This window comes from Halichoerus grypus, chromosome 4 (assembly GCF_964656455.1).
Source record: "Halichoerus grypus chromosome 4, mHalGry1.hap1.1, whole genome shotgun sequence".
NCBI lineage: Eukaryota > Metazoa > Chordata > Mammalia > Carnivora > Phocidae > Halichoerus > Halichoerus grypus.
Genome location: NC_135715.1, coordinates 180,407,665 through 180,422,683, shown reverse-complemented (window position 1 = coordinate 180,422,683; position 15,019 = coordinate 180,407,665). Strand labels below are relative to the sequence as shown.

General features: G+C 37.6%; 1 protein-coding gene across 1 annotated transcript; it reads left to right on the top strand.

The window, feature by feature from the left end:
• Nucleotides 1-366: 366 nt before the first annotated feature.
• On the top strand, nt 367-9,673 carry CCDC195 (coiled-coil domain containing 195). Its single transcript, XM_036098727.1, has 3 exons — nt 367-628; nt 3,988-4,240; nt 9,550-9,673. The coding sequence occupies exons 1-3, from the start codon at nt 367-369 to the stop codon at nt 9,671-9,673; spliced, it is 639 nt and encodes a 212-aa protein (XP_035954620.1).
• The last annotated feature ends 5,346 nt before the right edge of the window (nt 9,674-15,019 follow it).

Sequence of the window (15,019 nt, the reverse complement as noted above, 5' to 3'; positions counted from 1 at the left end):
GAGGTGAGTTCATGACAGAAACAAGAAACTCTATTCCTCCCTGGAAATTTTTGGAATGCTCTCTTCTCTTCAGACACAAAGCAATATTCTAGAACTGTGGATTGATATGAAATGAAAGATACAAAGGAAAGCTCTGTCCTGAAAAACAAACCCCAGAATGAATAAGTCATGGAGATCCTTTACCTCCCTGACAGTCTAACTCCCCAGGTGCTGAAAGACGGCCCAGAGAAGAGTGACATCTATTGTTCAGGAAGGTTTATGGGTGGGGTCGACCAGTCCTGCTGAGTAGACTATGCATTTGGTTCATGAGCAAAAGGTGACCTGCCTCCTCAGAGGAGCAAACCAGAGCCACCCGAGAAGGGGCAAATGGAAGCTAACATCCAGTTCATAGGAATTATCCAGGAAATGCGGGCACAGATCAACAAGCTGGAGAAAGAGAATCAAGTCCTCCGGATGAAGCTGACTTCAAGTAGTCAGAGAACCCTGGGTCCTGGCGGAGAATCAGGAGATGAAAGGGAAGAGGAAGTCACAGACCTTGGTAACCTCAAAAAAGCATCTGAAAAATCTCCAGCAATCCTTCACGGTGGTGTTTCCATTGACGCGGCACCAGCTGTGCATGAACATCAAGGTACCGAATGTCCTTAGCTCTTCTGGGCTGTGCCCATCTTTGCAAAGTTCTCCTAAACATTAGGTTTATTTTGCCTCTCACATAACTGCAGAAGTTGGCATTGGCAGTGGTGAGTTCCATCCTTTTTCTCCTGGTAGATTACATTTAAATCCCTAGGGGAAAAAATTGTAAGCATCTTCAAGCAACATAGTTTAGCAACATCAAAAACTATTTCCAGATCTTCCTGGAAAGGTAGGAATGGCAGGTTTGTGAAAATCAGTCACGTGAAAAACAATGTGTTTTTTTCCTTCTGGACCTCAAGCATTTAAATGTCACATCAGAGAACACTGAATGGGTGTGTGTCAAATACCATGCTCACTTATTAAGTTATAATATTGCACAAAAGTTCAGGGTATGGTTATTACAGTCAGACAAATATAATTGCAGTGATTTGTCGTTCATTATCCACTTGACTGAGAGATACTCAGGAGAAATCTTTCACCTTTGTTTTCTACATCGGAAAGTGTTAGAGTACTTACCTCACATGGTTATAGTACGTTTCTCACTGCAATAATAGACTAAGTGCTTAATTTAACACCTGGCAAGCATACAACAAATGGCAGATGTTGTTTCTTACCCATGTTTTACAAAGAAACTTCCTGCCCTGTGTGAATCTGTGTTGCCCATAATTCAATCTTCTATACAGGTCAAAGATTTCAAGACACGGGGTCAGTGTCTGATACATTCTAAAAATCAACTCACCTTTTATGGGAAAAGTATTTTGACTGTGAAGAGTACACGAAATCAGAAATCAGCAGGGCGAAAACTACGTTCTGCATTTAAATGATCAGTGCTTGCTTACAGGAGCATATTCAAATAAAATTGATGTACGTAATTAAATACTCAAATCTCTTAAAATCATGTCAAAGGCTTCAGGCAATGCCTTTTAGAGGTTCTGAACAGCTTGGCAGGGGAGCATGTCTTATTTGCCAGCTGTTTTTCTCTGTTCAAGAGGTCTCTTTCTAGCATGCCCTACATTTCAAAGCTGGGAAGAGATTTCAATCAGGACTTTTTCCGTTTTTGTCAAGTGCAACTCTGGATCTGAGTAGTTCTGTCTGCTGGTTATTTAATAAAACTAAAAGAGTAACTGACAAGGAGGTTAGACTTTCTCCTGGTTAAAAAAAAAAAAAGAAAAAGAAAAGAAAAGAAAAATATGGATATTTGTAATACATCCTTACCCTAAAGTTCCTCAACCTCTGCAATCTTGGACGTTTTGTACTAACAAGCTCTGTATTTATATGGGTCTGTCCTGGATATTGTAGGATGTTTAGCAGCTTTTCTGGCTTCTCAATACTAGATGCCAGTAGTACTTGCCTCTCACCCTCCAGTCATGACCATCAAAACTGTTTTCGGACATTCCAAGTGTTGCCTGAAGGACAAAATTTCCTCCAGTTGAAAACCATTGCCTTACTCCAAAGGTAGACGACACTCCATCAAATATATTTTCTATGATGCTATCCTAATAAAAAAATAAGTTGAGTCTTAGTATATCTTGTGGCTATTTTACAACAACAATTACACCATTCAAAGAACAAAGAGTATTACCCTTTAAGCTCTCAGGGCCTGAATGCCATCAAGCTTAGGAGAGTTTAGACTATTAATAAGAGCTAAACACACAATTGATATCATACTTCTTCAGCATATGGATGGTAAATCCCAATAAGAATGTTAGCACTAAGTTTAAAAATGACAAATGAGAAACTGGTAAAATTGGGGGAACTCTTTTTAGTTGTTACTAGTTAAACACAGAAAGAGACATGATTTAAATTTGTGCTTGGAAGCCCAGTTAAGTTACTTTACATGTATTTATCTATGTCTTCTGTGTGATGTACTATTACTAAAGTAAGTGACATAAGTAGGAGGAACATTGGCCTGAACATGAGAACACCGGGTTGCAGTCCCAGTTTTGTAATAGTTGGTCAATGCTGAGTAGGACATAGAGAGAGAGAGAGAGAGAGAGAGAGAGAGAGAGAATGGCCAAAGTAGTGTTTAAAGATAATTTAGAAACAGCATTTGCATGCAGTTATAATCACTTCAGAGCGATTTGAACTTAAAACACTTCCCTCTGCTCCAAACTCTTGCCTAAAAGCTGATCTTCTGCTCTTCCAAACCATAAAAAGCCAAGGCAGCCTCCACGTTTTGCAATGGCTTCAATAATCTGCCATCTGCATTCGGCAGTTGTGGGCAGCAAACTTAAGAAATAATTGTGCTTCTAGCACTCTTAAAACCCAAACATGATGCAGGCCTTTCTTAAACATCCATGCTAGTTCATGCCAGAGCTGTGACCAGAAAGATAAAAGATTCGGCAAACATTTCTTAAGTGCTCCAGAAAATGAAAAACCAACCCATGAAGTCAGGCTTCTTCACCCCCTGGGTAAGAACTGGATGTGTGGTCAGCATGAGTACAGTGTCACAGGGACTCAGACAAACTAAACTCCCTAAAATAAAGCTCTTTTAATCAAAGTGCCTGAGTTACAAGGAACAGAGAAGACTTGATTCACGTCAAGAAAAGAGTTTATTGGAAGACACTTATAGACAGAAATTGAATTGAAAGCCCTCAGAAACAAGGTCATAAATCTCTCCATCTCTCTCAGGAACACTCCAGTTTTCCATGCGAGGACGCTTTGCTTCTTTCCACAGACCTCCTGTGCTTTCGTCCCTCAATCAACAGGCTTCCTCATAGCGACTATCCCAACTAAGGTGAAGACACACAAGTGTAGGCCAGTTAACAGCAGCTAGTTCGATTATTTGTGGCCATTCAGGTAATGAGGGTCTATAATGAACAGGTTCTTCTACAATCTTCTAGAAGGAGAGAGAAAAGCTGTCCAGCATTGTCATCTCCAGAATATCCATGTTCTTCCCATTTTAAAGTCTTGTTTTATTATTTCTACATGCCCCGGTCTCTGTTCTAATGCTGCATCCTCACGAAGTTCTCGCCAACCACACTATTTATATAGCTTCCAGACCTCTCCCTCATCTGTCTCTATCCCCTGGTCTTTATCAGTCTAACTTGACTTCTCAAGTATTTTATCACATAAGGTTTGTTTATCATCCGTCTGCACACAAGAAGGTAAGCTCTATGCAGGCAAGAGTTTTGTATGTGTCCCCATCTCTACCTCATAAAAAAGTGCCTGACACGTGACTGGCACTCAATTATTTGTCAAATAAATCAGTGACTAGTTTATGTGGAAAAAAAATGAATCAAAAGCAATAGTTTTGTTTAGTTCATTTTAATGAAGTACTATTAATATTATTTGCCATTTGTGGACATCATGAAAGGTAGAACTTTCATAAACTTAAATTTCATGTCTCCTACACAGGCAACGTCATGATTGTTAGACGCTATTCCATTTCCTCGCCAATTCATTCATTTGCTACAAATGATCCCTGGAAAGCTAGGGAAAGACACCCAAAGAGTGGAATTCTAGAAGCTCAGGGAAGAGTTAAATCGCTGGCATGTTCTTCAATTAAGAAGCAAGACAATAAAGAAGAGATGTTTGCAGCAGATTCTTTGACCAGCCCTAGTTGTAACCAAAGAGCTTCTCCTGAGCATGTTTTTGGTAATGTAACCAGGTAATGTACCATCTACCTCAAACCAGGTTATAGACACATGCTGTGATGGGTACTCAGGCGTTCCCTTGGATAAGCAAGGTCTTACCTAGGGGAGGAAACAAAACCAAATAGGCTCTTAGGCCACAATAATTTCCGTCTCACTTATGTTCATTTAGGGGATCAAAAGAAATTTTTTTTGAGGTCAAATGGCACTCTAACAGACGCTTCTGTGAGCAGAACACTTCATCAGGCTGCCCTTACTCATCGAGCACTAATGACTGTACTCTGAGCTGACCACCAGTGATACAAGATTCAGCAAAAGCAAAACGTTATGTTCGAAACTTTCATTCAGTGACAAAGACACACCAGTGAACTGATCACTCTAACAAAGTGCTTCTCAGGGAAAAGACACACTTATTTTAGGAACTGAACACAGAAGTCCTGAGAGAGGACTGTTCTTGTGGGGGAAGTGACCGAATGGGTTTTGGGCGGTATAAAAAAGGCATAACTCGAGAGGGCCAAGAGACAAAGCAAAGAGAAAAGGAACTTGTTCTTCAAAATCCAGGAGCTGGTTGTTTAGGGAGGTAAGGGCAGCCTGAGAAAAAGAGAGATTTGAGAAAACATTTGAGAGACGGGCAAGGAGTTTTTAAGAAGAAGGTTAGACAGTGACCGTAGGAATGGGTAGAGCCAAGGGCCCTTTCAGAGCAAAACTGTCATTATCAAGTCTAACTTATCCCCTCTACAAGGCTAGAGCATGACATCCCCTCTCCCACACGCTGCACCCCTACCTTCCAATTCCCGGTTAAGCCCTGACTTTCTAAGGAGAGTCTCTACACATTTGTCTCCTTCGAGGAGAAAAGAGGCCTGGGTTCTCATGAAGAAGAGAAAATGGGACAAATGGGGTGCAGACAGAATAAAGGAGTCATCAAGTTCAGCAGTGACAGGAAATCAAATCGAGAGATAACCAGTGATAGGCCTGCAGGGATTCTCATCAATATTGGAAAGAGCGCAGGACCTCCCACAGGATGCAGGACACAAAGGCTGAGCCAGTTTCATTTGGATTTTACAAGACAGGATGAAAATTGTGTTTCACTCACAGAAAGTTCTATTATAGGAACAGAGAGAGTAGCCTAAGTCATGAAGGACAGCTGCATGTAGTCAGGCAGAGAAAAATGGAAAGATAACCTCAGGTAGAGCAGAAAAGACAAGAAGACAGAAGGAAGCATGACTGTGGGGAAAACCAAAGCAGTCAAGGGAATGAGGGTGAAGGAGGGAGCACGAGCCATCCTAAGAGGACTTCCAGGCAACACTCAGGAGTGTGTGCTTTGTCCTGTAATTATTGGAAAGATAGTAAAAAATGTCTTTCTGAAAAGTTTTAAAAAGCAAAAATATTCAGAAACAACTGTGCAAGAATTTTGTCACGTTTTCTTCAGATATTTTTATATATAAAAGGAGAAAAAATGTTACTAACAGAGAGAAAGATCCTATATCTCTCTTCCCTGGTCCTGCCAAAGGGCAAGTGTTATCATGAGTTTCGTTTCTATCCTTTTGATCTATTTTTTTTCATACCTTCATTACATTCATTCATTCATCCAACAAATAATCCTGGAGGCGTGTCATGTGCTGGGCAGAATTCTAGGCCATGAGGATACAGCAAAAAAAAAAAAAAAAAAATTGTCAAAAGTCCCTGCCCATGGGGAGCATGTTCCTTTGTAACATGATAATCCATAAATAGGACAATACATAAAAGTGTATCATTTATGTTAGATGGTGATAGGTATGAAAGAGAACTTTAAACCAATTAAAAGGGAAAAGGAAGGGTTAGAGGGGCAAGCATTGTTGAAATTGTATATATCATGGCTAGGAAATACCTCACCATCTGAGTAAAAAGGGAAAGCATTCTGAGGATTTCTGGGTGGGAAAAACTTTCCAAGAACAGAGGACAGCAAATATAAGAGATGCTGAGGGGCGTATGACCGGTATTTGAGGAAGGGAAAGGAGGCTAGTGTGACTGGAACAGAGTGAGCAAGCAAGAGAGCGGGGAAAGATGAAGGCAAAGCATGGGTGACCTTCCACTCCCCTCCAATGATTCTGGACTTATCCCAAGTGAAGTGGGTACATAACATACTCTTCTCATTGAAAAAAACAAATAAAGATGAAAGATCATGTTGGGAGTCCTGCTTTAGAAGGACTGTAGGAAAACAATACAGAAAATAAAAAGACCAAGGTTAAGGCTAAAAAAAAAAAAATGATCTAGGCAAGAGATGATCATTTCTTGGCCAAGGGTAGTAATGGTGGGTGTGGTTTCTGGATATACTTTGAAGATGGAGCTCATAAGATTTATTGACAGAGCAGATGTGGGATATGGAAACAAAAATTGTATACCCAATCATTGTGTGCCAATGGCCATGTGTTTTCAGAGAGGGAAGAGGGAAGAAAGGCAGAGATGTGTCTTTTGTTTAAAATGCATATATATATATGCACTATATATATATATATATATATATATATATATATAGGCACTAAATGTTCATCATAAGAAGGAATGTCCTTTGTTTTGAAAAATTATATAAATGTACACATATACATATATATATCCAGAAGCATATATACATATCCAGTTATATAAAGGAAATAAATATTCATTATAAAAAGAAAATTGCAAATTACAAAGTATAAATGCAATATTCAAAGTAAAAAAGTATAAAAAGGAAAATCTTCCATAACTTCACTGTCTGAATAACCACCATATAGATTTTTTTTTTTAAAGATTTTATTTATTTATTTGACAGAGACAGAGATAGCGAGAGCAGGAACACAAGCAGCGGGAGTGGGAGAGGGAGAGCAGGCTTCCCGCCGAGGAGGGAGCCCGATGTGGGACTCGATCCCAGGACCCTGGGATCATGACCTGAGCCGAAGGCAGACGCTTAACGACTGAGCCACCCAGGCGCCCCCACCATATAGATTTTGATGCACATCTATCTTTCCAGTCTGTGTCTGCCTATTTTGAAATTGTGCAGTGCACATATCATAATGTTTTATTTTTTACACTTAAGCCATTACATTCTCACAGACCTATAATGCTGAGACATACAGTATTATTAATTTTCCCATTTCAATTCATATTATTTTCTGTGATCGTTTGGGAGTCTAGCCAAAGTTTATAACGTATTATTTTTCTGAAGCAAAATGTTTTCCAAATTCCAAGCTGCCAAGGAATAAACTATTTAGAACACATTCCATTGGTAATTTAGAATCTACTTTAATGGGAAAGACTGAGCCAATTGCAGGTTTGTGTTAAAACAAGAAAGTCAGTAATGGCTTGAAATCAACAGCTGGGTTGGCATAAAATCCAGTCGATTGCAGAGAACTGTTGAGAAGAATGAAGCATGTATTTATTTGTAATAGTGCTTTTTCATTTTGTCTTTTACTTCCTCGGTGATTAACTAGTAAAGTAACGTGTCTTTACATTAGTCCTCTAATTTTTTTGTAAATTCATTTACTTTCTAATAGCTTTCAAAAATTTTTACAAAGATTTATCAAGAACCAATTTATTTGAACTGCCTTTTGAAGCAGTCAGACATCGTACCTAATTTACTTGTGAGCCTTTTCATTATTACACCAAGAAAGTGTTTTACAGAATTATGCCAATGTCAATATTTCTAAGAACAAATGTTCTCCAAAAACCAGAGATAGAATTTTAATTTTTCCTGAATTTTCCGAGAAACTAGAAACTTAGAAATCTAATGTTCTGCCTTTAAGAAAAAAGCTCAGCTGCTTGAAAAGATTAGGGGAAAGGATTCATATAGAGCATAGCATGAGGCATAGAAATGTTGAATCACTATGTTGTCCACCTGAAACTAATGTAACATTGTGTGTCAACTATACTCAAATTAATTTTTAATAAAAATTAATTAATTAATTAATTAATTACCAATTTAATTAGAAATGCTATATTATTCATTTTGCAGATAGGAGAAACCAGACACATTAAATACATACACAGTTGACTCTTGAACACAACACAGGTCTGAACTGCGCCAGTCCACTCATATGTGGATTTTTTCAATAAGTACAGTACAGTGCTGTAAATGTCCTTTCTCTTCCTTACGATTTTCTTAAGGAACATTTTCTTAATGATTGCCTTTCATTTTCTTTTCTCTAGTTTATTTTATGGTAAGAATACAGTATATAATGCCTACAACATACAAAATATGTGTTAATCAACTGTTCATGTTATTGGTAAGGCCCCCAGTCAACAGTAGGCTAGTAGTAGTTAAACTTTGGAGGGAATCAAAAGTTATGCGCAGATTTTCCACAGCCCCAGGGCTGAGTGCCCCTAACCCCTGCGTTGTTCAAGGGTCAACTGTATCCTTTCCTTTTCTTATAGCAAAATGGTTAAGAAGGCAGCCTCTGGAATCTGATGGCTAAAATCTCAACTGCATCATTGGCCTTAGAAAAGATATTAGTCTGTTTTGTACCATAGTTTATTCTTTTGTAAAAAAAAAAAAAAAGGAATCATAATAGCAGTTACCTCAGCGTTTTTGTGAAGAATAAATGAGATAGTCAAGTGAGTGCTTATAAATGGCAGAGCAGTTATTATTTTATTGATCCCAACATATGGAACCACTGGCCTTCCTCCCAAGGGAGGGAGCAGATGTGTTCCCCTTGATGCCCTCCACTCAGTGAAATGATGGCCTTATCTAAGACAAAGAGAGACAGAGAGAGGACAATATTGGAGAAAAGGCAATAATTTCAAACACCATTCTTTTGACTTTTTCCTGAGAGCGATGTATCCTAATTTATGTCGAGATTCTATATAACACTGTTGGAGGGAAAAGGAGTGGGCAAAATGGAACAATTTAATCCCTCAGATGACACAAGTCACTGCCATCTCTCCTCTCTCCCCTTTACTGTTCAAGTGTGATGGATATCCCATTAATTCAAAATCTATAATTGCAGATTGATCTGGATTATAAAATAATTGCCTCAAATTTCTGCTTCATTTCACCTGAAGTGCTCTGATGTGAAAGACCCTTTGCCGGAGACAATATGATATTCTTTAGCTTTAAACATCAAGAGAATAATCTTCCCTCAATAGTTTTAAATTCTAGTTTTATCAGCACTCTTCATCGGGCTTAATCAAAAGGCCAATTCCAATATATTTTTTGCATTATTGTTGAATAACTAAACAAAATATATTATGATATGTTTCAAACGAGCTTTTAATAGTTTAGGCAGATTTGGGGGCTTAGAAAAAGTAGTAAATGTTTTATATAAAGGCTCACTAAAAAGTCTTACTTATCTTCTCCTTATTCTGCTTTCTTTAGGGACAAGATAAAGACAGTCAGTTTCCTGTTACCCATGGACGTGTCTTCATATTCCAAAAATTCAAGTTCTTTGAAATATTCACCAAATCAGACCACAAACCAGCTAAGTACCATTGCAGAATAAGCTGTGTGAGATGATGAAATTTAAGAAACAACTGATTCCCAAGAGATGAGAACACTGAGGCCTCTCTGGGTCAGTGTGCTGCCCTACAAAGAGCTCTGGAAAGATGCCCAGTAAGACACACAAAATGCTTGGCATCAGGTCAATGGACTTGTCAATGGACTTGTCAATGGACTTGGCCAAGAAATGGGAGCAATTACTTTATGCTGTTATCGAATACTAATGTTGATGGCTATACAGTGACTATTGTAGTCTCTCTATGCAGCATGTGAGCAATTAAATGTAATTAAATTAAATTGCATGGTAGTGTTCGGTAGCTGCCTTATGCCATCAGGAAATGCTGCTCTTTACATTATAAGTGTCACTTTCCAGATGAACCTATAACAAATTTAGAAAAAAAAGTTCTGTTTTTGATTAATGGTATAGAAGTAGTAGTGATTATCCTTATAGTTAATTGTTGGTTGATATTTCACTGATACTAACTTTTAATATCCTGTGTCACAGGCATGGGAGCACAAAGACAGCAGACTCCCATGGCATCCATAGTAGGCTCAGAGCAATTGTGGGCTGGCCAATGACAAAACCGTTAAACCTGTTTGGAAGGAGAGCAAAAAAGGTTCAGATGATCATTACTTAGGGGTTGGAAATCTCAGAATTCCCTCAATTCCTGAACTTCTTTTCAGGAGAACATCTCCCCCTCCTGGTTTATAGCAATCACATTCAAATACCAATACCCTTTTAAACTAATATCTTATATACTAATATCTTATATTAAAATATTCAGAGTGGGGCACCTGGGTGGCTCAGTCAGTTAAGCATCTGCCTTCTGCTCAGGTCATGATCCCAGGGTCCTGGGATTGGGCCCCATGTCAGGCTCCCTGCTCAGCAGAGAGTCTGCTTCTCCCTCTCCCTCTGCCTGCCTCTCTGTTTGCTTGTTCTCGCTATCTCTCTCTCTGTCAGATAAATAAATAAAATCTAAAAAAAATAAATAAAAAATAAATAAAATAAAATATTCAGAACATTAAAATGCAGATTCCTGGGGCATCTAGTTGGCTCAGTCGGTTAGGTTTCCGACTCTTGATTTTGGCTCAGGTCATGATCTCAGGGTCCTGAGATCGAGCCAGCACTGGGCTCCAAGCCAAGTGGGGAGTCTGTGTGAGATTCTCTCTCTCTCTTTCTCCTCCCCCTTTACCCCTCCCCCTACTTGCTCTCTCTCTCTTATAAATAAATAAATATTAAGAAAAATAAAATGCAGATTCCTTGTTTCCACCCCAATACCAATACTCTTTTTAAACAAATATATTAAAATAGCCAGAATGTTAAAATACAGATTCCTTGGTCTCATTCCAGACCAACTGAATTGGCTGTAGAAGTAGGAGGACAGACAGGGAGCAAAGCAGAAATTCACATTTTAAATAAGCTTTCTCAGCTGATTTCTACTAGACAGCTATGCTTACAATTCACTATTGTAAATACTAAAAAGCATAGTCCAGGGCTCCCAAATCTGGTGCCAAGATGAAGTGGAAGCAGTGAAGCAAGGAAAGGGTAAGAATGGTCCAATCCGTTTCTAAGAAAGGGTTTTAATAGTCACAGACAGGCTCCTAGAAGGGAGATGGATGAATCAATGAATACCCTGAGGTAAAAGTCACATAATGGGTCAAATGCTTCTTTTATTTATGATATTCATTTAAAGATTAACAATATTCTCAACATTATAACAGATGTACCATAGAGCAAGGTTATAACCAGAGGGGAAAGATACAAATGAGATTTAAAAGCACATTCATCTGGGAATAAAGACACACACTCAATAGATAATTAAGATAGTAACCTATGAGATTCCTGGCATTTTTAGTTTTTAGTTTATGCACAATTATATTTTCTGCCTATTTACAAAATAAAGACTTGTGTGTTAACATCAGTTAAAAGAAACATTTGCAAACAGTTAAAAAAAAACAATAAATGACAACCACCCAGATTACAATGTCATAACTGGCAAAGTTATAATGACAAATTATCCACAATACCAAGTTCAATGACTAATATGTGATTGGCATTTCATACATGTCTGTGAACTGAACTGAATTAACAACTACATGATTCTCACACTGCCCAGTAAAAAAACACCATCAAATGTTAAACTTTGATATTAAAGTATTTAATATTAAGATTAAAGAAACAAAGCCCCATTTCTATTCCCTGACTCACTATATTGTTTTGTAGTAAACCTTCTGAGAAGATGTTTAAATGTAACGAACCACAAAGAACATGAAGTGTATCTCAGTCATGCTCTAATTATATTTGTCTTCTTCTATGCCCCAAAATTCTATAAGTCAGGTACTCAAATGCCTACTAAGGACTGCAAGTAACAGAAATGAGTAGGGGCTCTGGAGAACAGACCTGTGCATGCCCTGTCCAAAAGGAGCTGCAATTGATATTTGGGTTCAAGATGACAACATAGGAAAACTCTGAACTCAGCTTCTCCATGGAACACACCAAATTACACCTATTGATAGAACAATTCCTCCTGAAGAAGAATTGAGGGCTGACTGAACAGCTACCAAACAGCCAAAGACAGAGAGAAAGGCAAGAGAAGAGCGAGAGACATGGAGACACGGTAACAAAGGGAACACCCACCCCAATGCTGTGAAGAGCAGTAGGGAAAGAGAGTACTGAGGGCCTGGGAACAGATCCCTCTGTCCTTGGGCACAGAAACAAAAACAAAAACAAAAAAAAAACAAAACAAGCAACACAACAAAAAACACAGTTTAAAAGAGGAGCTAGATGTAAAAGAAACAACACTAGAACTCTGCCAAGCAATGAAGGAGATGCAGGAAAGTCCTCTAGGTCAGAGGGACTGGAGAACAACACAGTTTACATTCCCACCCCAGCTTAAAAGCCTAGACTGAAGCAGAGTCTGCACACCATAACCAGCAAGTCCAGTAGTCTTTGTGAGCTCATGACTTCCAAGAGCCCAAGGGCCCACAAGCCCACACCAGCTGCTCTGTGGTGCTGGGGCTCCGAAAACAAGCTGTAGTTTTGGGGGGAGGGAGGGGTGAGGTTTTTTATTGTTTTATCCTGTTTTATTTGCTTTTTTAAAATTTATATTATCTTGCTTTATTTTTATTTTCTTATTTTTGGTTGTATTCTTTTTTCTTGTTCTCTTTTTTACTTTTCTTCTTCCTTGTTTCTCCTTTTTTCTTTTCTTCTTTTTTCTTTCCTTTTATAATTTTCTTTTATGATTTTTTTCTGACTCACTCTGTAAAAAGCCATGATTTTAAAGAGTAACTAGCACATACAGCCAAAGCTGTAGCAAAAGCCACCAAGCACACACAGTCTGCATAGGGGTCACCATGCAGAAGACCACTCCTTCAACTTTAGGAGAAGTAGCCATTTCACCTAATCCATAGTAACAAACACAGAAAGTCAAGCAAAATGGGGAGACAAAAGAATATGCTCTAAAAGAAAGAACAAGAAAAAAAAAAAAACTCAGTAGAAGAATTAAATGAAACAGAGATAAGCAATATGCCTGATAAAGAATTTAAAGTAATGATCACAATGATACTCACCAGACTGGGGAAAAGATTGGAAGAACTCAGTGAGACCTTCAATAAAGAGATAGAAAATATTAAAAAGAACCAATCAAAGCTGAAGAATACAGTAACTGAAATTAAAAAAACACACTAGAAGGAATCAACAGTACCTTAGAGGACACAGAAGAACATATCAGCAATCTGGAACACAAGGTAATAAAAACACACAAGCTTAACAGCAAAAAGAGAGGAAAGAATTTTTTAAAATGAGGATAGATTAAGAGATCTCTTGGACAACATCAAGTGAACATTCACATTATGGTCTCAGAAGAATAAAGAGAGAGAAAGTGTAGAAAACTTACTTGAAGAAATAATAACTGCAAACTTCCCTAACCTAAGGAGGAAAATAGACATCCAAATCCAAGAAGCACAGAGAGTTCCAAACAAGATGAACCCAAACAGGACCATACCACAGTACATAATAATTAAAATGTCAAAGGTTAAAGATAAAGAGAGAATCCTAAAAGCAGTAAGAGAAAAACAGAAGTTACCTACAAGAAAAACACTGTAATAGTATCAGCTGATTTATCAGTAAAACTTTGCAAGCCAGAAGAGGGTAGCATGACATATTCAAAGTGCTGAAAAGAATAAAACCTACAACCAAGAATACTCTACCCAGCAATGTTATCACTCATATTTGAAGGAGAGATAAACAGTTTCCCAGACAAACAAAAGATAATGGAGTTTATCACCAGTAAACCAGCCTTACAAGAAATGTGGAAAAGAAATGGCCATAATTAGACATAAGAAAAATATGAATAAAAAGATGTAAAATGCAATAAAATATACATAAACTGTAGAGAAGGGAGTAAAAAGGAAAGAGAAGGGGAAAAAGAAAAAAGATTTTTTCATTCTCTGTTTTTCTTTTTTTTTTTTAAGAATGTGTTTGAACTTAAATGGCCATTAAAATTAATATGGACTGCTATTTACTTAGGATGTTAAATATGAACTTCGTGGTAACCACAAACACAAAACTTATAATAGATACACAAAAAATAAAGAGAAAAAAAGCCCCCCAAAACACTAAAGTTACTCATTGGTCACAAAGAAAGAGAGCAAGAGGAAAAAAAAAAAACAGAGAAGAACTACAAAACAAAAAGAAAAAAAATTTTTTAATGGCAATAAGTACATACGTATCAATAATTACAATCAATAATTACTTTACTTGTAAATGGCCTCAATGTTTCAATCAAAAATATAGAGTGCCAGAATGGATTAAAAAACAAGACCCATCTATACGCTGCCTTTAAGAGACTCATCTCAGACCTAAAGACACATACAGGCTGAAAGTGAAGGGATGGAAAAACATCCACCATGCAAATGGAAGCAAAAAAACCTGGGGTAGGAGTATTTATATCAGACAAAATAGACTTTAAAACAGACTGTAATAAGAGACAAAGAAGGGCATTACCTAATGATAAAAGGATCTATCCAACAAGAGGATGCAACAATTGTAAACATCTGCAAACCCAAGACTGAAGCACCTAAATACATAAAGCAAATATTAATGGATATAAAGAGAGAATTCGATGGTAATACAATAATAGTAGGGGACTTAACACTCCACTTACGTTAATGGATAGATCATTCAGAAAGAAAATCAGTAAAGAAACAATGTCTTTGAATGACAAATTGGACATAAGCATAACAGATATATACAGAACATTCCATCCAAAAACAACAAAATATACATTCTTTTCAAGTGCACATGGAACATTCTCTAAAATAGGTCACATATTAGGCCATAAAACAAACC

Coding starts and splice junctions, on each gene's coding strand:
- CCDC195 (XM_036098727.1), top strand. CDS start 367: ATGGAAGCTAACATCCAGTTCATAGGAATTATCCAGGAAATGCGGGCA. Junction 629..3,987: donor AGCTGTGCATGAACATCAAG/GTACCGAATGTC, acceptor TCTCCTACACAG/GCAACGTCATGATTGTTAGA. Junction 4,241..9,549: donor GTTTTTGGTAATGTAACCAG/GTAATGTACCAT, acceptor TGCTTTCTTTAG/GGACAAGATAAAGACAGTCA.